Source organism: Molothrus aeneus, chromosome 4 (genome assembly GCF_037042795.1).
Source record: "Molothrus aeneus isolate 106 chromosome 4, BPBGC_Maene_1.0, whole genome shotgun sequence".
NCBI lineage: Eukaryota > Metazoa > Chordata > Aves > Passeriformes > Icteridae > Molothrus > Molothrus aeneus.
This window is the reverse complement of record NC_089649.1, coordinates 6,286,627-6,311,078: the sequence shown is the minus strand read 5'-3', so window position 1 is coordinate 6,311,078 and position 24,452 is coordinate 6,286,627. Positions and strand designations below refer to the sequence as shown.

At 40.6% G+C, this 24,452-nt stretch overlaps 1 protein-coding gene across 3 annotated transcripts in view; it reads right to left on the bottom strand.

Moving 5' to 3' along the window:
* SYNPO2 (synaptopodin 2) overlaps nt 1-24,452 on the bottom strand; it is a 75,419-nt gene that overhangs the window by 20,719 nt on the left and 30,248 nt on the right. For all 3 annotated transcript variants that reach the window (XM_066548917.1, XM_066548919.1, XM_066548918.1), the window contains exon 2: nt 2,190-2,341. In XM_066548917.1, the coding sequence (XP_066405014.1) occupies nt 2,190-2,341 (152 nt within the window). The remainder of the gene's footprint in view (nt 1-2,189; nt 2,342-24,452) is intronic.

Here is a 24,452-nt window from a genome sequence, read left to right as displayed (position 1 = left end):
ATCAAAGGCCAAGTAGCATTTTAAAAACTATTTTAAAAGCCCAATTTTCCTCTCAGTAAGATTTGTAAGAGCAGAATTAGGTCAACAATTAATGCCTGTGAAAATCCATCCTTCATGCAAAAAATTCAGGGACTTTCCAATGGAAAATATTCTTCCCTGCTAACAAAAGATACTTAGATGTAAAGATCAGCAGTGGAATACCACTTAAATTACTCTTTCCTCATGGTTTCCAGCATTTTCTTGAGGTGGCTGCTAAGGAAAGGAAGGATTTGCTTCTCATTGCTCTCAAAGGATGCTCAGGCACTTCCTGAAAAATCCTTCTGGAGGTTGTGCTGAGAGGAATAGTACCCACAAATGAGGTGGGAGCAGAAGAGAAGTGTTTCAGTCCATTCTCTCATACCTGGGAAGATACAGACAGCAAGGACTGGGATTTGGGAGAGGTGAGCTAATGAGAAGAAGTTTAAAGATTCTCAATGAATCAATTCAAACAATGAATTTTTTTAGAACATTTGAGTCACTTTCAGAGTGTTGAGCAACTCCAATTTTCCTAAAACTTCTGACATGGTTTCAGTCCATGAAACCCTGAATTATATGGTATAAACACTCTGTTTTGGCTCTGATATTTTCTGATATTCTCATATTTTCAGGACGTGCCTTGCTGTTCAGCATGCATTCTAGCAGGGGCAATGGAGAGTCCCTTTCAGCTGCAGCATCCTGTGGCCTTCAGACAACTGAAATATCAGTTATGGAACAGCAACAGGCAGGAGTCAAAGTATGTGGAGCTATTTCTATGGCTGAAGAGAAGACAGCTGGTCAGCCACAAATATCATTCTTACAAGTGCAGCTCCAATAGCCATGTTATGAATTAAAACCAGAAGAATGCAGCTATCACATGAGGAACACTCAGCTGCTCCCCTGCTGAACCAGGAGCAGGAGCTGTGCACTCTGGGGAAGGTAAGATCTAATCCTCAGCTACCTCTGCCCCCCTGATCCTGTCACACTGATCCATTACTCAGCCCCAGACAACATGTATCAGAGGCCATGCAAAATGTCTGTGATAAATAAAATGGGCACTCCTTGAGAGCATCTCGTTTTTAAGGCAGACTGTCACTTTGAACTGCTAAGCACTTGAGGAAAGCTCCTTTGTGCAGGTTGCAGGAACCATGAGGAATTCCATATGCTGTGTAGACATCCCTGGTAACCAGAGACAAGTGCCTGTTTTCAGCCTTTCCAGGGACACTGCTCTGGTAGCTGTCATGATGAATTCTGATCCTTTCCTGGTCCTGCCTGTGAGAGGGAGCTGCAGTAGCTCTGGGGGGAGCCTTAAGCCCTTACAAGGAGTGTGGGAGTTTCAAGAATTTTCTCCCTCTTCTTACCCACACTGAAGGCAACTCAGAGTTCATCCTGTCTGAATTCACAGTCTGGGGAGAATGTGCTTTACTGTAGGTGGCTCTGAACTCAGGTTGCCTTTATTACACTGATGGCAATTACAGAACAGGCATTGGAATAGACTGATGTTCAGCGAGCAGTAATGCTGGCCTGATTGCAAGTTTGCATGAAGCATCTCTGCTCTAAGAAACTCAAAGCTTTTTCAAAAGCTAAAATTCCTTCTCACTATTTTGCAAAGGCAGAAACCGAGACCCGGAGAGCTGTGACTTCCCCCACCTCACCTAGTGAGGTGATAACAGCTACAGAAATAGAATTCATGACTTCCAGACCCTCTCCTCCTCCTGACCACTAACACATTTTGCCACCCAAGAAGACCATTTGCCATGTCATCATCAAGGCCTATCTGGGTAGCACAGTTTCTCCATCTATACAGCCTTTGTTTTATGTAAGCCTCACTTCCCTATCTGTAGGGAATAACAACACTTCACTGCTTCAAAGGGGTGCAGGGAATAACTGAACTCAAGGCTCTGCAGTATGCATATATGGTAGTAGACACCTTGCAGGTATTAATACTTACATTTGGAGACTGTACTATTAATTCTGTGCCTGACTGCTGCTGTTCAAATTATATACATTAATTCCTTCAGCTCAAATTCTCTGTCTTCCTTTTCCATCCAAGCAGAGTTACAGACATTAACAACAGGACTATCAGAACCTCTCAGTATAAGTCTGCAAAACAAAGCCAGCATTTTCCAGGTGATTCACTGAATTGCACCAAAGCATCCTGAGCATTCCTGTACCTCTTGATAAGCATCTGCAGGACGTCAGTCAGGCTTTCCATCAGAACAATGACTTCAGCATAGGTCAGGTCTCCACAAGGCTTGCCATTGATGGACACCACCTCATCCCCCTCACACAGTCCAGCCTTGGCTGCTTTGCTTTTGCTGCGAACCTACAACGAGTCAAAGAAAAATTCCAAATTGCGCAATGAGTGTTTATTTGAAAACAGCAGCAACCATGTCCTCAGCATACTTTTTGTCTGTGAAAAAGGACTGATAATAGTGATCATAAACAAATTTACAGTAACACAAATTAATAACTTGCCTCAGTTGAGGTTAATAGTATTCTGGCCAGTAATAATACAAAACCTTCTGCTTTACTGAGCTTGTGAGCTAGGTGTCAAACAGGATGGATGAATTATTTTAAAACTGGGAGACATGGAAGTTTGAGACAGACAATCAATTGATCACAGTTTAGCACAACTGCAAAAAACTGCCCCATTAGTTTGTCTGAAAGTGGAGACTACTAAGAGCTGCAATCTGCACTGAGATTGTAAAAGAAGAGTCTGTAAATTCAGGCCTCTCTGGGCAGAGTATCAATACCTACATGCTGGTCACTTTTTCCTTAGAAGCCCAACTGTAGTTTTAGTCTCCAAACTAAAGACATCTGCATCCCTGGAGATCCTAAATCCATGTTTAGTCATGTGAGTAAGTGCCCTGATTTATTAAAGCCCGCCTGTTATGGTCTAAACTTCCCTGTTAAGTTCTCATCAAGAATCCTGTGCAGCTCAGTTTTTCATTTTCACTCCTTTTTCCACTGGCACTGTGTTATAACTTATCACAGTCTTTGCATAACAAAACCCAGACAGCTCTAACACCACTCAAGGTATGCCTACAGTTGATGGCTATTTTTAAAGTACATATTTGGCAAAGAGTGTGTTATATTAACCAGGATTCTTGCACAAGTCTATTTTGGAATGACATATAGACAAAAAAAGGCTGGCCTTGAGTTCTTTGAGCTCCATTTCACCTGTTGGTGTGAGTACTTTGGCCTTATACCACATCCAGTTCATTCAGCATGTTTCCCTTGTTAATTCTTACAGTGTTTTCTTGAAATTTTTTAGAGAAGTAGCATTTCTACCACACTCCCAGTAGCAGAATCAGTTCCTACTCACTGTAGAAAAGCTACTTCTGATATACTCTGGACCTGAGAGTGGAACTGCCCTGCAGACTCATGGAATTGTCCCAGATTTTCTATTAAGCCACTGGGCTGGTACCTAAGATACATTTCAGAAGGGAAGTTCCTTGGAGTCAGGATGATGTGGGCCACAACAGTAAGACTGCACATTTTTCTGTGGCAGGGCCACCGTGTCTATCTCTGCTGTTTCAATTTACACATTCCTATATGTCACATTATGGCTCTTGCAGCAGTGAAGGAACAGAAGCCTGGTGCATACAGAAGCCAGTTTCTACCTTGCAGAGTTAACATTTACAAATATGGAGTGGTATGCTGCTCTGTTTATCTCCCCTTGGACAAGAGCATAAACATCCTTGTGCCTTGGGAAGAAATGACACTTTGGACAGTGCTTGGAAGGTTTTGTTTCATATAAGAGCTAGAATTTGGGATGAGGTCTAGTTACTGTCTTTTTTTTAAATAGGGGGGTATGCTATTAAAATTTTACAAGACATTCTTGGCCTGAATGTAAATATTTAATGTAGATGCCATGAAGAATTTTGAGTGAGCCTTTTTCAGAAAATCTATAAACACCCATTATAGAAACCTGTGAACTCCAAAACAGCATAATGTGATACCTACACTGTGAGAAGAAAACTTGTTTCTCTTTCTTTATTTAGTCTTTGAGGGACTCCTTGATAGCATTAAAAAGAAGAAACAACAGACAAGGAGATAGATTGATTTTCTTTTCAAAGTTCTTAAAAGGTTCTCTCAGTCCATTTTTTCTGCCTTGTGAATTGTTGAGAGATCACAATTCTGAGAAATATGAAACTGCATGCAAAAACACCCTCCCAAATTTGAACAATATCTGTATAAAATCATCTCGGTATTAACCTTTTTTTTTTTTTTATGCTTCTGTTGGGGTAATAAAATGGAAGGGAGAGCACCCAGAAGAAAATAGTCAAGGGCAGATTATGTGGTAAATTATAGCAGTTTGCTTTTAGGATAGAATATCCCATCATCATTCATGTTATTTCAGCCTCAGCATAACACCCACTTACCCAACAATATGTAGACTGCTTTGCCAGGCAAGCTGCAATTGTTTCTGGCTTTCTTTATTTGTTTTCACTGGAAACCCACAAAAATGAATAAAAATGTACTCATGTAAACCAACACTTTTCAGATTTCTGGGAAAAATAATATAAATAAATAAATAATAAAGAAAGAAGACCCACCCAGAACAACAACAACAAAATTCCAAGAAGATTTGTGGAAAGAAAGACTTCCCTGGTAAAATATGTGTTCAGTGGATAGTTTTCTCTCTAAGTTTTGGCAGAAAGTCTTTGAGGAGCCCACTGGGAAACAAAAGCTGCTTTTGTTAGCAGAAATGCAACTTGGTCACACAGGGAACAGTAAGAAACCTTTATCCAGTTTTTGGGGACTTAAGGCAAGGTTATTTGGATGTAAAGCAGGAGAGATTCTTATAAAACCAGTGATTGCTCTTGAGTGCAGCCCTGGCTTTCTCAGGTACTTGTTACTTCTTTGTACTTGAAGTTTTTCTGAGGAAGAAAATGTGAGTTTCCCAATAAATTTTTTTGAATGAGATCTCACCAAAAGAAAAATAAGCTTGAAAATATTTTCTTTGCTTTCCAATGTCTGCAATACCAGTATAAAACAGCAGAACTGGGCTGGTGCTGTTAGTGCTGAACCTGTCAAGATACCAGCTGCTAGTGGGCACCTTGAACAGTTCCACTCCATTTTCAGCTGGTGCTGCCTCTATTTCCTGCTCCCCCTCAGTCAGGACTCTTTATTATTCATGTACCTGAAGTGAGTAATTTCTTTTTATTCCCAGATTTCTCCTGTATCTAGAATTTCCCACTATCAGGAGTGCTCTTTGATGATTAAAATGTCAAGTGCTGAGCGATTCCTCACATCCACAGAAATATTAAACTTAGGAGAAAACTCTTCCATGCTATGCAAAGAACTTGGCCTGGGTGTTCACTGTTATCTGAGCACCCCAGGCAATCCAGGACCCCCGGCACCAGTTCAGAGGCAGCAGGGACTGGGGGCTGTCCAGAGGCTGCTCAGGAGGATCTGTGAAGACTTCAGGTGGAAAAGGTGAGTGAGCAAGGTCTGGGTGCTGTGCTGGCCTGGTGAGAGATCATCTCCCAAAGAACAGGGAGATGTTCTACACCTGGGGGAAAGTGTAGGACAGGAGCTTTGGTGGTGGCTGTGGGATGCCTCTGGGGCTGGAGTAGCCATGGATGCTCAGAGCATGGGGCAGTTCCAGTCAGTTTCTTCACCAGTAAAGAATAAATGGATGGATACACAGTGGCTGTGCTCATGGCAGTGTGGGGAAAATGCATTTTTAGAGAAAGCAAATGGGAGGGCCCAGCCCTCATCCTGGGTATACTGTAGTGCTTTTAATTTAAACTAGATCAAGTCTCCTTCTGCCAACTGGAGACTCCTTCCCACATAACTAGATCTCCTTTGATTTAATCTGAAAGCACTCCAGTTACAACCCAGAACTGTTCCATGCTATGAAACAAAGTATGGTAAATCAGGAATAACAGAGAAATTTGCTTCAAAAATGTTATCCCAATGAAGCTAAAAAGCTGGAGTAGATGCACCTGTTACTTACTGTGGCTACAAGTGGATGCACAGACAGCAACTGGGGCTCAGCTGACCAGCTGATGATTTTGGGTGCATGTTTGAGCCCTATAATAAGCAGATGAGGGTTGAGGTATGTTGAACCTGGTAACAAGGTCAGCGAGTTGGAGTTTAAAGTGAGGCAAATGGACTTGAGGGCACTCTGCAGTCCAGGTTCTCTAATGGCACAATGAGGAATTATTAGGATTTTTCATCATCTTTTCATCATCTTTATCAGTGCTTTTTGTTAAGGATGATGTGTATCTTAATCTTGTCCTGGAGTTAATTTATTCTGGAGCTAGGAGTACACACTTTTATCTGGGATGTGTCTAAGTGCTGTGCAGCAGGTATAGCCTGAGTGAGCAAGCAATCTGAGGAAATGAGCACTGCGACCATGAGCACAATCCATTTAGCCTAAAATTTTATCTAATAAAATAAGACTTATGTAGTTTTAAAGTATACATATATTTGCACTGCAAAGTTCTGAATTTAAAGCAAGCTTTCCAAAACCATGAGTTATTTTCAGAATTATTTACTCATCCTTTTTCAGTTTGCCAGCAGCTTACAAACAGCAGAACAGGAAATACTGCCACTGCCAGTGGAAATATCCTTCCCTGCATTTCAGGCACCTTGCTCATACAAACAGAGTAGTTTCTTCCATTGAGGGGTCACCTCTGGAAGAGCCTATTCAGTTGGATCTCCTGTCTGATCCTGAAGCCTCATTTGAGCTGCTGTTGCCCCTCAAGGTTTGAAGCTGGTTCCTGGAACCTTATTTACATGTGTGTCCTCAGTGGTAGGTTTGGGTCTTTGGTGGCTGGCCTTGTGCTCTGCTGTGATGAAATATGTTGCCCAAAATAGCAAGGCTTACCAGGCAAGGGTCTTCTCTAGATCAGTTGTCCATCCTCATTATTGTTTACTACTTTAGTTATGTCAACTGCAAACTTTACCAGCAGTGACCTTTTTGTTTTCTTTTAAACTGGTGATTAAACATCAATAACAAAGGACATGGCCTTTGGCTGCTGTTATACCCTTACTGAATAATGATTCCCCAGATTAATGTTACCTTCTCAGATCCAACAACTAGCCACCTTTTAAAGAAGTAATTTTTACTACAGTAGCAAACTGTGCCCTTTGATGTCTTGCAGAAATGTGTTTAATAAATTTCTATCTAAAGCCTTTTTAAAGTAATCATTAACCTAAATCTTGGGATTAGTACCCTTACTGTGTAGAACTAACTAACTAACTAACTAACTAACTAACTAACTAACTAACTAACTAACTAACTAACTAACTAACTATTAATATAGTGGCATTGTTTAAATGTGCCTTGTATTGAGGGTTTTTTCATTGTTCTGTTTTATTGCCAGAGATATGAAATGCTAAAGAAGCAGAGAAAATAGGGGTCAGTATGCAAGAAAGTGGGGCTGGAGAGACACTGCTGCTTCTTTTGATGATCATACTAATATTAAAGCAGTAAGTCTTTGAGGCACTCCTTTCACAAGTCATACTCTCTCTAAAAGAAATAACTTGCACTATAACTTGGACACCCTGAATACAGTTTGGATGTTTCTAAATCTATTTTTTTATTTACCGTCAGATACCTTAATTTTGAGAGAAAGTATAATTAAGTTAAGAATCCAAGTTAAATGGGTTTTATGTGTCAGAAATAACAATGAAGTCAACTGACTTGAATAGGCCTACTCCTGGCCATAAAAGAGGTGGTGATTCAAAGTGATTGAAAAGACAGGAGAAGTGATGAAGTGATCAAAAATCTGAGACATCAGAGAAAGTTTTATTCTGCTTGCTGACAAAGTGACAGATGTGAAAGTATCCAAAGTATAGTGGAACTCAGCTTTGCCACTTAACTAAATACAAATTAGTATTGCAACAATTAAAGGCCTGCCTGTTAATTGCTGCAATAAATTTATCTGGCTAACGTGTTTTTCTTAAATATATTTTGACGCTAGCATAAATAAAGTAATGTATTCACTATTTAGCTTAATTTTATCAGGCATTAGGTTATACTTTCCAGAAGTTATTTTTTCTGATTAATTGATTAGCTAAGTGTTAGTCATGAAGTTCAGCAATCAAAGATCAGTGTTTCCTGTAGACAGTCTATTTAAAAAATCCCAAAACCCACCAAAAAAGGCATTTCATCTCTTCTGTTAAAAATCCTACATCAAGGACAGTGGCTGGTAAATGTATTTAAAAGTATTTGAAAGTTATCTGTCACTCTAATAAAATGAACAATGCTTTGCTATGAGAAGGAAGCAAAAGCACTCGGAGTGACAAATGTTAGTCTATAAGTAGTTTGACTTGTATGAGGTTAGGGAATTAAAAATGAAGTTACAAATCAAATTAATTCAGCCACAGTTTATAAATAAGGCTCTAGGGCCTTGTTTGGCAATGGTTATGCGTGCAGGAGTTCTTTAGACAGACAAGTAGCCTTCAGTTAGTGAGCTTTTTGGGGGTTAGATATGAAGGACTGTACAGTAAGTTAAGCCTACCTCCTAATGTGCTTGGGTTTTTTAGGCATCTCCGTAGATCCTTTAAATAGCTCAGAGGCTCCAGGCTGGTAAACAGTGCTATTGCTAAATCAGAGGGGGTGATGAAGGGACAAGTTCACATCCCTTGTTTTCTCCATGGTTTCTGGAGGGGATTTCAGTCAGGTTTACAATGAGAACATCCAAATGTATTTCCACCTTAACGCTTTCTTCCCCATCCCCAAGCACTGCCATCACAAGTTATAATGTGGGCTGTATAAATAATGACTCTTAAGGGAAAAAGTGGCCATAAATGAGGAAAATTAGAAGACCTTTGTGCTCTTAAATTTCTGTTTTACCATGTATATAATGAGAAAGTAGCTGTCAGTAGAGAGACAGTGATGTGCAGACAGGAAAGAGTCATCAGATCTTCAGGGAGGGAATTGGAGCCACTTGTAGATTTCACTGAGTAATGGTAGCAGAGGAGTTCCTTGAGAGGTTTTAAAAGCCATATAATTAGGAAATATTCTTGCCTAGAACTCTTGCTTTACATCCACATAAATTCATTGGAAATACCAGGTTCTGATCTAAACTGAAGGCATTTTTGGCAGGACAGGGCTCAAGCTTATGGATTGCATTTTGAGCAAAATGGGTAAAGTGCTATAGAGGTAACAGTGTCATTGATGGAGCTGGAGTGGGATGATTTACCTGGGTGTATATATTCTGTATACAGACTCCACGATGGCTGCATGCATTTTACTCTTAGAAAGGGCCTCTTTAGAGCTGGCATACCAAATTTTAGTCTGCTTTCATTAGCCATGCCTGTACTTGAGCATGAATCTGCTGCATGATGTGGCTCAAGCTATTTCCATCTGTGCTGCCTGGAGGTGACTTTGCGTCAAGCTGATTCCAGTTCTCATCCTCTCTGGACTGAATTTCTCTACCAGATAAGCTACTTTCTTTCAGAATCAGTCAGGGAAAAAGCCACAGAGTAAAAGCTTCAGACAGGGCAAGTTCCCTGGGATTGTGAGATCCAACCGCTCCCTAGCTCCTCTGAATGTATGGGAATGCAATGAGGAGCCTTGCCCCAGAGCTACAGCTCAAGTGCTGTGACTTTAGCTACTATAAATATAGATAATATGAATAGAGACATTATGAGTATAAACTCCTTTATATTTTACCTTGAAGTCTCTGTGTCCCTTCCTTTGGGGATTGTATGCAGGATTTGCACAATAAGATTAGTGAGACAATGGAAATGCCTGTTAATTAACTGGATTAAACAAAGATGCTTCTAAGTTACCTCCCAAACAGTTTTCCTGAGAGCAAGCTTTGAATAATGAAGTATCTTTGGCTTGTAAGGTAAGCACAGAATATTTCCCCTCACCAAATTCTTCCCAGTCACAGGACAATGATATTGGGAATTAGGCAGTTCAGCTCACTCTTTTCTCCTTCCGGTCTTAAAGGAAACCTCCTAGAGACATCCACTTTCATGTCTGTCTGTAAAGGTAATTATCTTTCTAAATGGGTTATGAGACAAAATAACATTAAAGACATCAAAGCAGAAAATAGTTAATATGCCCAGACATAGTTTTATTACTAAATGTTCAAAAAGCCTTTCCAGAAGGGGAGGTAGGAAAGCACTCTTCGAATGCACAGGACTGCTGGCATTGATTATCATTAAGATCATCGCAGAAAAAAATTGAATGCTGGTATATTATTATTGTAGCTTATGGCAACACAGGAGATCTAGGATGCTAAGCCATGTAAAACAAAGGTACTTTTTAACTTTATAATCCATGGATCCCATTGGAAAGGTTCTGGTTTTACTTAGCAACTCACAGCTAAAGCAGACTTTTAATCATGGTTTGCTCATGTAGAAGTTCATTCTAAGTTCATTCTGGGACATTCTAAGTTCATTCTGGGACATTCCTGCAGAGGGGATATGGTACCATATTGTTTTACTTTTTGATTAACTCTGTCTCCAGTTCTTCTGCTGGACTGGACATGTGAAATCATACTTCTTGATTCTGGATCAGTTCAATGACTGTTGTCTCCTCCTTCCCACAGTGTCAGAATTACTTACATAAAGGTTCAGATCTTCGCACTGTCTATTTGACAAATGCAGTTTGGTAGAACTTCTTGCACATTCTCTCGTGGGAGGGTTACAGAACCTGTTTGGCCATTTATATATTGACAGAGCACTTGTGCCATTTGGACTCAGAGAGCAGACTGATCTCAGTGAGAAGAAAAGCCTGCTCAAATTCCCAAAAGCCTTGCCTAATGTACTGGTGTATCATCTTACTGGCGGTTGCCTTTTTCTGGCAGAAACCCAAAGTTAGCAGCTGAAGAAGAGATGAGATAATGACCTCTGAAATATTGATGTGGTATGCTGGCGACGCAGCAGATTTCCCAACAGTGAGCTTGGGTGTACGGCACTTAAAGTCTGCTTCATTTTGTACAGCAGATCCAGTGCATAGCCTTTCTTGGAGTGTACCATTGCATACTTGTAGCTGATGTGTCAAAACCAAAATTTTGTCATGCTGCTTTAACTTTTTACAGTGAATTTTTGCTATGGTGGAACATGTGACAAGGGGAGGAATGATGCCGTAGCTTTTCAGTTTGGTAGATGTGCATTGATTGTTCTATTTCCATTCCCCTTTCCTTCTTGCACTGCTTGAGCAGTGACTGGCTGTATGCTTCCTGCCTTATTTCTGAGTCCTAACCAACTTTGGTCTCTCCATGAACACTGTAGCTATGTTTTCATTTCTTCCTTCCCACTGCTCCCCATGCAGAGAGATAATGGCATTGTCAGTGCTTCTTTGGGATTGAGAAAATAATGCAGCTTTACTGAGTGCTTTGGTATAAAGGTAGAATCAAAAGTCTTTAACTGCAGTATACCTTATGTCCTGGAGATTAGAATTTCTACAACGATAAGGTCAAGGGAGAATAAATAGAGATCTAAAATGTCTTTATTATCTGCTACTGAACAGCTGGAGGCACCAAGTGCTACAATAGACAGTTCTTGGGATAAGTATATCCACTGCCTAACCTGGGGCTGAGCTCTTGTCACTGCTGAGTAGAGGAACTGCAATATGCTTGCAGTATTTGTACAGTTCCAAGACCATACACTGGGAGTTTCCAGTAGGAAAAGGGACACCTTTCTTATACCAAAATTGCAGTCAAAGCACCAGTAAATGAAAGGTAAAAAGCTACCTGAAAGTACTTACCTGCTGGTGCTGCTAAAAGAATGATGGTATATAATATATGCACACTGTTACAAAGAGAACATTTCTAGCCTAGATTTGGGGTTGCTGGGAGAAAATAGCAAATGTATGTGAGGTAACTGAACCCTTCAGTTTCTTAAAAAAAGAAAAATAAATTAGTCTGCTGGAGGTCTTTGTACTTTCCCCAGTTTAGTCCAAAGCATGTTTGTGTAATTTGATGCTTTGACTTGTGACTTGCCTTTCAGATTAAGCAACGTTCTGGGGGGGGACATGAGGGGCATGAGGGTTTTTTGGGGAGGTAGCAGTAGGGGGGATGACTGGCTTCTTAGTGACACACAGTCTATAAATCCATCCTGCTGGCAGGCAAATGAGCCACTCAGTTTACTGGTGTGCACTTCGTCAAATCCACTCATTCCTAGCCTCATATCCTGTATCAATTACTCTGTTCTGTGTGGCTCCCCTGTCTCATTTTCACTCCATTGGTCACCTGCCCAAATTCTCTTGATGCAGGGGGGATGGGAACAGGCAGAGAAGGAAAGACAGGATTTGAGACAACACATTTAATCCTTAAAGCAAAACTGCTCCAGTGACAGTTAAAATGTTCAGTCTCCCCAGTCTATTCCCCGAAATGGTATTGTTTATTACAATCCCTTAACATTATGTCATGAGCTTGCAAATACATGAGCATGCCATATGATCATCCTCCCAAAAGGAATAGCAAAGGCAGCAAGAAGGAACAAATGCCGTCTTACAGGTTTCTGTTTCAGCAAGGGCTGCAGCTATCACTGTCAGTGATGTCAAGGTTATCCTGAAATGTGTGCCCAGTGATGTATTTCTTGCTACTTGCCTCACTGCTGAGGCAGCAATTCAGTCAACACCATGCAGAGGTAACTGGAAGCTTTGCCTCACTCCCAGTGGAGAAAGCAGCGGCCCCGTATTTATTGTGGGAGCTTTCTGTGTATACAAAGCTCAGCACAACTGGGCCACATCTCCGATTACAGGGTAGGGGGGCTTTGGTGGCTGTATTAGCACAAATGAGAGACTTTGCTCAAAGAAACCAAATAACATGAGCATCTGGTAAAGGCAGCATCTAGATAATATACATTAAACAGTTATTGTGCTATGTACAAGCAAAGTACCCAATGCCAAATAATCTTCACAGGAAAGCACAGTCTTCCAAGTCATTTGAGAAGTATGAATCAAACAGTGGCCCAAACTCAACTGAGAGCTCCTTACAGGGGCTGTATTCCAGCTCCTAGTGCTTGTGGTCATCTTTACCTGGACTGTTTGGTTATCTTTATCTGGACTGTTCATCTAAATAAAACTTAGAATTAGCCTATAGAAAAATGGTCCTGTGTGAAAGCTGCTAGATTTATTTACCAGGGCTTCACATGGAACTCTACCATGTCATTCTCTCTTGAACTGTATCTATTCCTTCCACTTCTCAAAATAAGTCAGCTAGATTCAAGCTTCCCTACACTTCCCAGGAAAGTTCTTACTGCCAAATTTCAAAACTGCCTGTTTCACTGAATTTTCATTCTTCCTTGACGTTTCTCTAATTGCTCAGTTCTTCATATCTGAGACAGGTAGTGTACAAATTTATATTGACTAGTAGCTTTAGCCATGAGGTACAGTTTCAGACAAGTCTCCCAACACTCACAATTTAAACAAACACTCAAAGAAAGCATGCAGAATCAATTACCAATCTTTTAATTTCCTTAGCATGCCTCATGCTTAGGGTGTAATGTTTTGAAACAACGTTTTAGAACTGAGGCAGCCTCAGGCCAACCCACCTTGGTGTTTAGGAGGAAAAGCTCTGCCAAAGCTGGTGAATGTTCTGTGAGCGCCAACACGTAGGTTCATGGGAAGGCCTTCCAGTGTTGCCGGCTGCTGTCCTGGACAGCTCCTGTTTTGTGACTCATCAGGAAATTTGGATGTTCATCAGCCTCACCTCTCCCTGGTGACTCAAATAAAGCTGGCCAGAGCAATGATGGCTCTGAGAGCGGATGAACACCAAGGATATCCAAGCCTGGAAGAGGCCAGAAATCTGGGGAGGTCAGTGGTCTATTTCTCCTCCCAGAAAAGGAGACAAGGTTTCTGTGCTTGTGCTGGAAGCCCTAATGATGGGGAAAATGGAGGCTGGAGACTCCTGAGAGATGTTTTTAAAAGCTCCAGGGAATTGAGACACAAAAGTATTCCCTCTGTAGGCTTTCTCATACGCCTGGGCAACAACACTGGGCAAGATTTTTAACCTGTGCTTTTAACCAAAAAATTAAAGCCTATAATCTGTCATGAAGATTTCCTTATCTGAGTCTCAATTTTTAAAGAATATTTCCAGAATTTTCCTAGTTTTAATTTTATCCATTTTATCAAGCTCTAAAATAGCCATAGATGGATGGATGCAAACTGTCACAAGAATTCATCTTTCTTTTTCAGTGGCTTAATCTGAAGTGGCTTTAACCAAAGATAATTATACACAGGAATAAGTATTTCTACTGAAAGGATCACTCTGTCACCCCCTTAATCCTTTCTTGTGAAGACAGCTCTTGAACACATGTGACAATCATGCAGGTTTCATGAAATGGACATAGAGCATAGTATTAATGATCTCTCTTTCAGCTCCTAAATAAAATCCTGTCTAAGTCAGGTGTGGGACCAACCAGACAAAAACCAAAGTATCTTACAAGTAGAGCCTGAGACTTGTCGTGGAACTGAAGGCTGAATGAAGAATGAATCTCTCCCAGGGTAGGCTAGAATAATATCCCCATCTCCTCATTCAGATTTTAAGATCAGTACTCACATTTTATAATTTGGAAATACCAGCAATTTCAAATTCATGTTAAATATGCTTTCAGGAGAATATTACAGTGGTAGAAGGTGAACTGTTTTGGTATGGCAAATTGATAGTAGTAGTCAGAACACTGAGGAACTGCTGTTTTACTCCAACAGTAATTGTGGAAGCTGAGCCAGACTTCTGACTCCCATGTCCAACTGTGGCTGTTGTCCTTGCACATTTGTGTCTGAGGCCAGTCTAACACAGAGGTGCTGAGCTCTGTTTAATGCTCCTGGACTTAGTGCTCCCAGGAATTAGACCTCCTATTCTTACAGTCTCCAATTCCAGCATGCTGGCAGAGTTGGCTTGTTTAGTCCCTGACTTTAGTAAGAGCAAGTTGTCAACATCTTCAAAGGCTGGATGAAGAGGATTTGTGTTCCCCCTGCCCATTCCTTTCTGTGTATTCCCAAGAGGAATGTCTGCCTGAGAACTGGAAAAAACTGCTACCCCGATGTGTGAGATTTCTGTTTGTTTGTTTTTGTCCTGTTGTCCTCAGTGCAAGTGTTGGGCTTAACTCAGGCTATCGTGCCCAGTCAGGCAGTCTGGGAAAAGCTGGCAGTTGTGTCTGGAGGCAGGGCTGGGGGGGGAAAGAAAGTGTTATTTTTGCAGAGCTGTAAATCCAGCACCTTTTGCCAGTGCTGCATCTTTTTTTATTGCTTGTTTCTAAGAAGGTATTGCTGCAAGAGCACCGGCTGCAAACAAAATCTTGTTTGCTCCAAGTTCACCACAGGACAGGTCATGCATTTTGAACATTTGTGGGACACTCGTAAAGGAAATATAGAGCGCGCTTTCCAAAAGCTTCAGCTTGAAATGCAACAGTTTCCTTGCTGCCTGGAGCTTCAATGTCAAAGAGATTTCTATTTTTAGAGAGAGTTTCTACTCAAAGAACTATATAAGGCTGTGCTGGGGAGACCATTACTTTTTTATTATAATGAGAGTATTAGTTACTCAATTGGGAAGAAAAATTCTGTATAAAAGTGAAAGCCACAAAGATATTCTCATCTGGTTGTCTTTTGTGGGTGAGAAGGAACTGAGCTGAAAACTGAAGACTCAATATTTGCTTTTCAATATTCCAGGTTCTCTCAACTACTTGAAACAAGTGCTTTAGGCATTTAAAATGTCAGACAAGGCTCTTGATCTGAAGTCATGATGCAAGAGGGAAGAGATAACTCCAAGCAGAGTTTGATGCCAAAAGACAACTTGCTATGCTAACATGTGACAACACAAGGGGAAACTCCACAAATAATCAATGTTTTATTCACGGGGAAACGAAGTAAAACTTGATGTTACATATTCAGCCTTTACAGGTACATATTTATTAGTTATCCTGAGTACAAAGTGCACCTAAACTGAATGGGTGCTGCAGCAAAGCCATCAGAGACAGTGGTCAGGTGGGCTCAGAATAGTAGTCACAGCTCATAGCAGCAAAATGGGAGAGTATCTGAAGTTCTGGCTTTGCTGGGGAGCCTTCTTCTGAAGCTTGATTTTTAGTCACATAGAATCATCCAGGAAACACCTAACTCTGTTACCCTTAATCTCTGGCTTTGTATTAATAGAGGGGAAAAAGATCTGTACAGAATTGAACAAACTTGTGCTCTCAATTCATGTTCCCACTGTGATTTCTCCCACAGTTTGGAGAGGAACTGTTGGGCTTCTGGTCTGGTTGGACAGTCATGACTTACAGACTGCTGGTGTTTGTTTACAACACAATGGTGCTGCTTAATCCTATTTGTCTCCTACAGCAGCATTTCAGTAAGAAAATGTTTCTTCCTTTGTGTTAAAGAAGTGCAGCCCAGGTGACACTGGTTTTAGTAGCTGTTGCCAATGTTAGCACAGCAGCTGGAGCCAATTTGCTTTTTGCTTGAGTATGGACTCAATGAGGTAAGAGAACTAAATTAAGGACAGTGGATCCACTTCTTCTGTAGTCCAACACAGCTCCTGTGATGAATTCTGAGTTAGGGATGGGACTGAAATCATGCTGGTCTTATCTTGCCCAGGGTTTCTACTTCTGTTTTTATATTGTCTGGCTAGCTGTGACATAACCTCTTTGGCTTCAGGGGAATAAAGTGGGGAACACCTACACTGAATGAGGGGTGAAAAACAGCAGCTGGAAGTAATGTGTGCATTCCTGTAACAAAAGGAAAGACAGTGCCCGTGGGTTGTGCAGAGGGTAACACAGGGCAGACTAGGTGGTGGCAAAGCTGGAGTATAGGCAGCAATGGCTGAACAGCTTGAACGAGGGAAATTCTTTAATCCACTCAGTGCGCTGAGCCAGGAATAGCAGGAGAAATAACATCTCTACTTTGATATTTTTTATTACTTTTATTCAAAAGAAATAAAATTACGGATATTTAGAAGCACACGGCATACTGATCCTGCCTTATTATTAGCAGCATGAGAAGCAGTTCAAGCATGTGGGGGCCCAGGGGTGCCTTTGCAGAGTAATTGGTGCAATCAGCGTTGATGCCTGACACGGCTGCGGCTCGGCCCAGCTGGCCCTTGTCGAGCGGGAGTTTGGGGGCTGCGCCTGAGGGGCCGAACCGAGAGCCAGGGAGCGGGCCCCGCTTCCCGCGCTTTTCGCGGTCCCCTGCTGCTCCCTGGCGGCTGAGGGCCCGCCCGCCGTCAGGGAATTGCAGGAATTCTGAGGCGTCATTCCTGAAAAACCTGAGGAACGTGGCCCTAACTTTGCTATGCCATCCTGCTAGAGGCCTTATGCGTTCTCCAGGAGGGGCTCCACACAAAGCAGCCCCTAACCCGTACGGGAGTCGGATGTGTCTCTTCCCCCTGAAGCGCCTCTGTCCCTCCCCTGAGGAAGCCGCCCCAGAAATGTCTCCATGGCCGTCCCCTCGTCCTTCCCCGTGTGCCCGCGGTGCCGGCCAGCCCTGCCGCAAAGGCGCGTTCCTCACTCGATCCCCTTGGCAGCTGGCTCCAGGCAGGAATCCCGGGCTGTCTTTCCACAGTTCCTGGACAGTTTCCTTCTGGGATTAAACAAATCCCCACACTGTTTCCCGAACGAGTAACTGGCTGAAGGTTTGGTAATTAATTCTGACTTTTGCTTGCTGTGCATTCACGTGGCAATGAACTTTTTCCTTCTCGTTTTTAATAACACACACGGATTTTCTGATATTGACAAGCCGTTTCTTAAAATGTTGTACATCTGGTCAGTCATTTGTCTTAATGTAGTCTTAAATAATTTCTTCAGTGTGGTTTCCACTGAAATTTTCATGCTTCACTTGTAAGATACTGTTCTGCACTTGAATTTGTTTGTATTTTGTCCATAGGGAGATCAGAACTGATAGTTGCTAAATAACTAAAAGCTTCCATTTGATCAACACTACCTTATTAATAATCACACGTTTCCATTAGTAAAATGTAAGTACAAATGTCTATTCCAAGATGATAATAAAGGACTATAAGCTCCAAGGCACTTTTGGACCTGAGAAATTGAAGTATTAACTCGTTTTTGTTTGATTACAGCAAGGTATATAATCCTGCATCACCTGAGCTTTTGGCATTGGTTGGATATGTCAAAGAAAAAGCTTGGAAGTCCTGAAAACAAGGGAGACGCAGCATCACACCTGAAACTTCAATCATCATCTATTGAGCATCTGAAATGGTTAGTACAAGAATACATATTTGATAACTTAAATTAATTTATATTTATATTTCCATTGCAAACTCTTTTTAAAATATTAACTTAAAGATTTTGCTGCCAGTACAAACTCAGTCTGCAGTTTTTTCTGAAGCTTTGTTCCAATGTCTGTCTCTCATGCCCCGCTAGATAAGCACACTTGTGTTTTCTGGGCTCAGTAGTCTCCAGTCATGTAAAACAGTAACATATTCTGCACGTTATAAAGTTCCTAAATGATATATTGAGCCCAAGCACTTCTTTAGCACTAAAGAAGAAACATTTTCTTACTAAAATGCTGCTGTAGGAGACAAATGGGATTAAGCAACACCATTGTGTTGTAAACAAACACCAGTAGTCTGTAAGCCATGAGTGTACAATTATTTCCTCAGGCCTCCTCTTATTAGCTGAAGGTTGACTCAGCAGCACAAAATGCACAATGCTAAAAAAACCAGCTGCACTGTGCATGTGTTTGTACAAGCCTGAATTTAGTTAAGGATAAAGATTTATTTGAGAAGCCATCAATTTCCAAAATATTTATAAACATCTTACTACTCCTGGAGTCCTTTTGTGTAGTTGTTTTGAAACATATTTGCTGTGATACTTGCTCTGAGTATCCAAGAAAGGAGTAAACAAACTGGGTAAAAGAAATGAGATTGAGGGGAAATGCTAAATAGTTCTTTTTCTGTTGAGTACCTTTAAGTGTTGTCTGATTGTACATGACCATAAGTGTTTGTCATTAGAACTGAATATATAAACATCACACATAGAGAACACCAGGCAAATGTAGGATAGGTTTTTTGCCTTTTACCCCACTATCCTTGCTTTTTTTTTTTTTTGATACAGAAAAAAATATTATAAAAGTTTTATGGAATTATCATAAAGCATGCATATAAAAAACGTAACTGACACTATTAAAACCATACTTTGATGAATTTAACTGCTGTCTCTAGCTTTAGAAAGTTCTGGATTTTTATGAATGTTGATCACCACCAGAGGGCCCCAGTCTCTCTTAGAACAAACCAGATTATGTATTAAAATAGGGTAGTGAAATTTGGTCCGTTTTGATAATTACTGATTTTTAAATTTTTTTTATCTTGTTGCTAAGGTGCACACACATACACATGCTGTGCATTTGTACAATGCAATATAATGTAGCTTTACTTTAATGAGATAATAACAAACACCTGCACGGTAATGGAGCCTTATTTTAGTGGGAAGCTTTGCCACCGATGCAAAGTTTAATTGTGCTTGTCAGGTGAGCCTGATATTTTCTGATTAGAGGGTTCCCGAGCCAGCTGGCGTTGCAGCTGAAGTTAATCTGTTCCCTGACCGCTCTGTGCTTGTCTCAAACACCAGAGGGCAGCAAATCCCCCTGTAAAGAAAATGAAAATGTCCGCTCAGAAAAAAATTATCGTTCCCTTTCTATGCAATCCTAGTCATTCCCTATGAGAAATGGCCATTGTAGGGCATATTCAAAGTAAATTACAATAAATTAATTACATGTGTAGGTATCATGATATTTTGTTGGGTTTTTTTGGTTTGGTTTGGGTTTTATGGTTTGGGTTGTTTTTTTTTTACTTAATAGTCATAATTCAATTCAAAAACCAATTGAATAAGATGATTTTGTAAGTAAGTGTAACTTGAAGGTCAGAGTACTGTTTGCTACACTGCATATGTTGTTATCTTGATATATTGTAAAAGGGAGCAGAGAAACAAGGACAAGGGAAAAAGAAAAGGAGATAAAGTCAAAATTAAGACTCAGGAAAAGGACTACTACAGCCACAAAAAACATTAGCTGCAGCCACAGTAGTGGGTGGCTTTTTTGTAATTTTCCATGTCTGAATATTTTTTGGCAGAAGTGAAATATGAACACTAAGATCTGTTCAGATAGGCTGAGGATGATAAAAAAACCACAAACCAACAAAGCACAATCAATCAAAAAAACCCAGAAAGCTTGGGACTTTCCTTCATTAAAACTCTTTGCTCCTCAAAGCTATTGACTTTAAAACTCAGCTTTGCAAAGAGGAGTCATTTGATGTGAAATACTTCAGCAGCTCTTTATTAAGACATAATTTCTGATGGAGGTAGGCACATCCATATTGCACATTTAAAGCATTGCAAATTCTTCAGCACCATTTTCACATTTCTTAATCTCTTTTTACAGTCTCTTCAGATTAACAGTAAGAATCACAAGTTTGATCTAGCTGAGATAGGGACATTTTGTCTTTTTTTTTTTTTTATCCTTACTAAGACCATTCTGATAGAGCATTTCTTATGCTTCTCTGTCTTCTCACGTGTTCTTTGATGTGAGAACGTGAGGCTTTTCACCAAATCTCTCTGTGCAGGAAAGTATCCCCATGGGATTGAAAATTGGCTGTTATCATTAATGGCAGATCTCCTGTGAGTTTCTGTATTTCCTTACACAAAGCATACCACAATTTATTGCCAGAAGATTCTATCTTGGATTGGAAAACTACTCATGTTGTACTCTGAGACACCAGGGAAGGAATTTCCTTACAAGCCTTTGAAGGCATTTATCATTATTTTCTGAATTTGAAGTAACATTCAACATCCAAGCAGTATTGGATATACTGTTTACTGTTATATACTGGATATACTATTTACATATACTGGATATACTGTTTACATACACTTATGTAAAGAATGCCCTTTTATTACTTCTTTTCATTAATCCCTCACTGAAGCAAGAGTGTACACATATAATTGACTAATGAGAGCCCACAAGGTGTGATTGTTGGCATTGTAGAAGAGCCACATGCAAAATGATCTGGCAAGACAACAAGTGGATTTTGATAGTTTGTTAGAGTAATGCAAACTGTTTCACTTGGAAAATGGAATTTAGAAATCAAGAAGTGTCTTGTGGACACCGGTTCAGCCACAGAGGTTCTGGGGGTGCTGAGTGTGGTTCCAAACTGAATAAGGGAAGCCTGGGGCAGGAGGTAGGTGGTTGTGTTTTATGTTGTCTGTTGGGTTCTTTCCTTAGGAAAGGAGGGAAATGTGACCCTGGGCCATATTAACAGGATAGCTCAATCTGCAGAACATGGGAGGTCATTATTTATCTTGGTGCTGTGAGTACCCTGTCGAGTTCAGAAAGATGTGGGCAAATTGTAAAGGGTCCAAAGTAGATCATTACAATGCTCATAGAGTTAGATAACATGACCTATGAAGAGGCTGGGGAGGAATTTACTGTATTCAGTCTTTCTCTTTTGGGAAAAAAACCCCACAAAACCAAAAATAAGATGGGAGGGAGGATTTAACCTCTTCACAGCAGGAAACTATTATCAAGAAGGCAGGAAAATTTTTGGTTCTTGTTTGTAGGCTTAAAACAGCAATCACCTTTGCAGTGAAGAAAATGTAAGCTTATATATTCAGTATTTTTGGGGACAATGAAGGATTTTGTGAAGTTAGGAGTCCCAGAAACTCCTTCACTGAAGGATTTTAAGAGTTTAAGCAAATTTCTGTCAGCAATTGCCTATGCTGGTTTAATCCTCTGGGCTAGAAGCTGGTTTCAGTGGTTCTTGAGTGAAGTTTAGCTCTGGCCACAAGTCCTGATTTATGGTGACTGAGGTTTTGACAAAGCCCCAGTGCAAGAGGTCATCAGTGGGCTGGTAGATGTGAGGTGTTTCAGCTCCAGTCAGTGGAGTGACAGCCCCTCAGGGCTCAAGCAGCCCCACAAATCTCTGCTCAATGCTAGCAACCACCCAAACAATCTTATGGGCAAGGGGCAAACCAGCCAGGAGCCCAGTTTACAGGACCTGACTGAAGGTGTAGTTGCCACAGAACTGAGAAGGCCCACACAAACACGTCATGAATGGTGCCAAACAGCCTGGTTCGTCTCAGCCATATTTTTGAGAGAAGGAGTGCCTGCAACATGAATACTTGAAAACACAGAGCCCCTTTACCTCTGTGTCTGAAAAGAAATAGCATAAGAGAAGAAATAGTGTATTCCTTCCTGAAATAACTTAGCACAGAATTGAGACTCCATAAGGCCCAGGCTGACTTCACTCAAGAGGGCAGCAGCCACAGGAGAGAGGGTGTTATATAATCTCTGCCATTCTTCTGGGCTCAGTGCAGAAGCTACAGTCTGTGCTAGAGAGGGGTTCTGCCATCATCTTGAAAAGGTTACTCCACTTGTTGGTGACTCTAACAAGGTCTGGTTATGGAAAGTAAGACTTCTGTAACTCCCAGAGCCTTTATCAGGCATCTGGACTCATCTGGCAAAACAGATTTCAGATCACTTTTGCATTTGGGAGTGTAACTGCTCCCAAAGTATGGCTGAGATGAGTGAAGTGTCTGGATGACTCAGTGAACAAGTGCTTCATTTCTTTCCTGACCCAAGTTCATATCTAATATGGAGAGTCTGGAATGGCTTTGATGTCACCCTAATCCACTGCAGATGCTTGCTCACCTTGCAGTTGGAGAGTACTTCATTACAAGTCATCTGTATTGCAGAGGCCCTGCACACTGAGAAAGAGCAGCTCAAGACTGAAACATTGAGGAGAGAACAGGCACACACACAAAAAACTTCTGGAAGTCTCTTCTTGGTACTGTATGTATGCAGTGAGATGTAGGAAACCCAAACAATTCCTGACGTGAATAATGTAAGGAAATTTAACAGTTTGATTTAGCAGTGCTGTCTATCCTCTCAATCAATGCTGCATCTAGACTTGCTCTGAGCTCTGTGTCACAACAGCTGTGCTGGCTTCCTGTTCAGACTGTCAAGTACCAAAATGGCAGGAGTTTGATTCAAAGACTAATGCCTTGTAGAGAGTCATTGGATATGTGTAAACTGTAGCTTCAGCTCTGAGCAATAAATATGGGAATGTTGTATACCACCCCTCAAGTATGCACAGATATGTGTGGACCATGAAATGATAAAATCTTTCCCTACAGTTAATTATGACTAATGTAGAGATTTATGGTTCATCCAGATCTGTTCTCCAGGTTTTCCTTAAGGGAAAGTACCTATGTATTTAGAAGCATAGCATATGACAACAGAAGTTTGCAACATGCAAGATACATTCTTATAAGGCACCAGTCACTTGTCCTTTAATGCTTGCTTGTAGACCAGCTGGGTATTTATTATTAACATGTTTTCTCAAAATCTCTTGTAAAAAAGCAGAAATCAAGGGGTTTTTGATGATTACCTTGCTTAGAGGAAGTTGGTTTAATTATGTCAGTTGTCCTTTACAAAGACTCCAGCAGTTCTAACACGATTCATAAAAAATGAAACTTCTTATACTTGAAGATAGACCTAAACAAAAGCAGTGGAATGGAAGTTCTATTTCCTGTCCAATTCTGACAGTGGTTTAGTTTTTACTTTATTTCCTTTCTAAGCCATTTCTTCTCTGCCTCTGGGCATTATAGTGGTCTTGCATTCAGGGAGATCACCTACAGAAGACCCCTGTTTTTATCAGAGAATCCCCCTGCTTGATGGTTATCCTGAATTATTCCTTGCTTTTTGGTACATTACAAAAAGAGGGAATAGCTGGAAGCATGCTATGCTTGTATGGATTGCACAACCCTCGTATGGCTCATCTGCTCTAATTCTCATGCTGAGGAAGATGAGGAAATCATCAAGTAACCTGAACATAGGCACACACAAGGCACTGGAGCTCACTATTCCTCTTACTGTTAAGGCCCTCAGACTTCTCTTTTCTATACCCCTGCTTCTCATTTTTCTCTAACTCAACTTTTCCATTTAAAGCACTAATGATTTTCAATTATAAATTATTTGAGTAATGCCAGCAGGAAATATGAGCAGTTCAAACCAGTTTTGACTGACCTAAAGTATTGTACTTAAAAGAGCTGAGAGTACTGCAGATTGTGAAGTGAAAAATTATTCCTTTTTTTTTTTTTTTGGAACCATATTTGTTCTCTGCACTTCGTTCTTCTCTGTTTTCACACCCAAATGAAATGAACTAAGAAACCTTAAACCCAGATATTAGGAAGTTTTCTTACAATTAATCACTCTGAATAAGAAGCATCTGGTTCTGAGTGTACTAAATTTATGGGAGAAATCATAAATGAGATGACATCTTACATCAGGGCTTTATCTTAACATAAACAAATAACTCTTGTATTTCTTTTGGAACTCTGCTGTCCCCAGTCAGATATGAGAACAAACAAGACATTAGTTTTATTTCCCAGTATAAAAGTCCCTTAAAGCAATCTACTGGGAAAAGTGAGTGTGGAAACCACTGGCATTGTCTCAGCTATTTGGGTTGTAATGAATTAAAAAGGACAAAATTCTAATTTTAGTGGTGTTT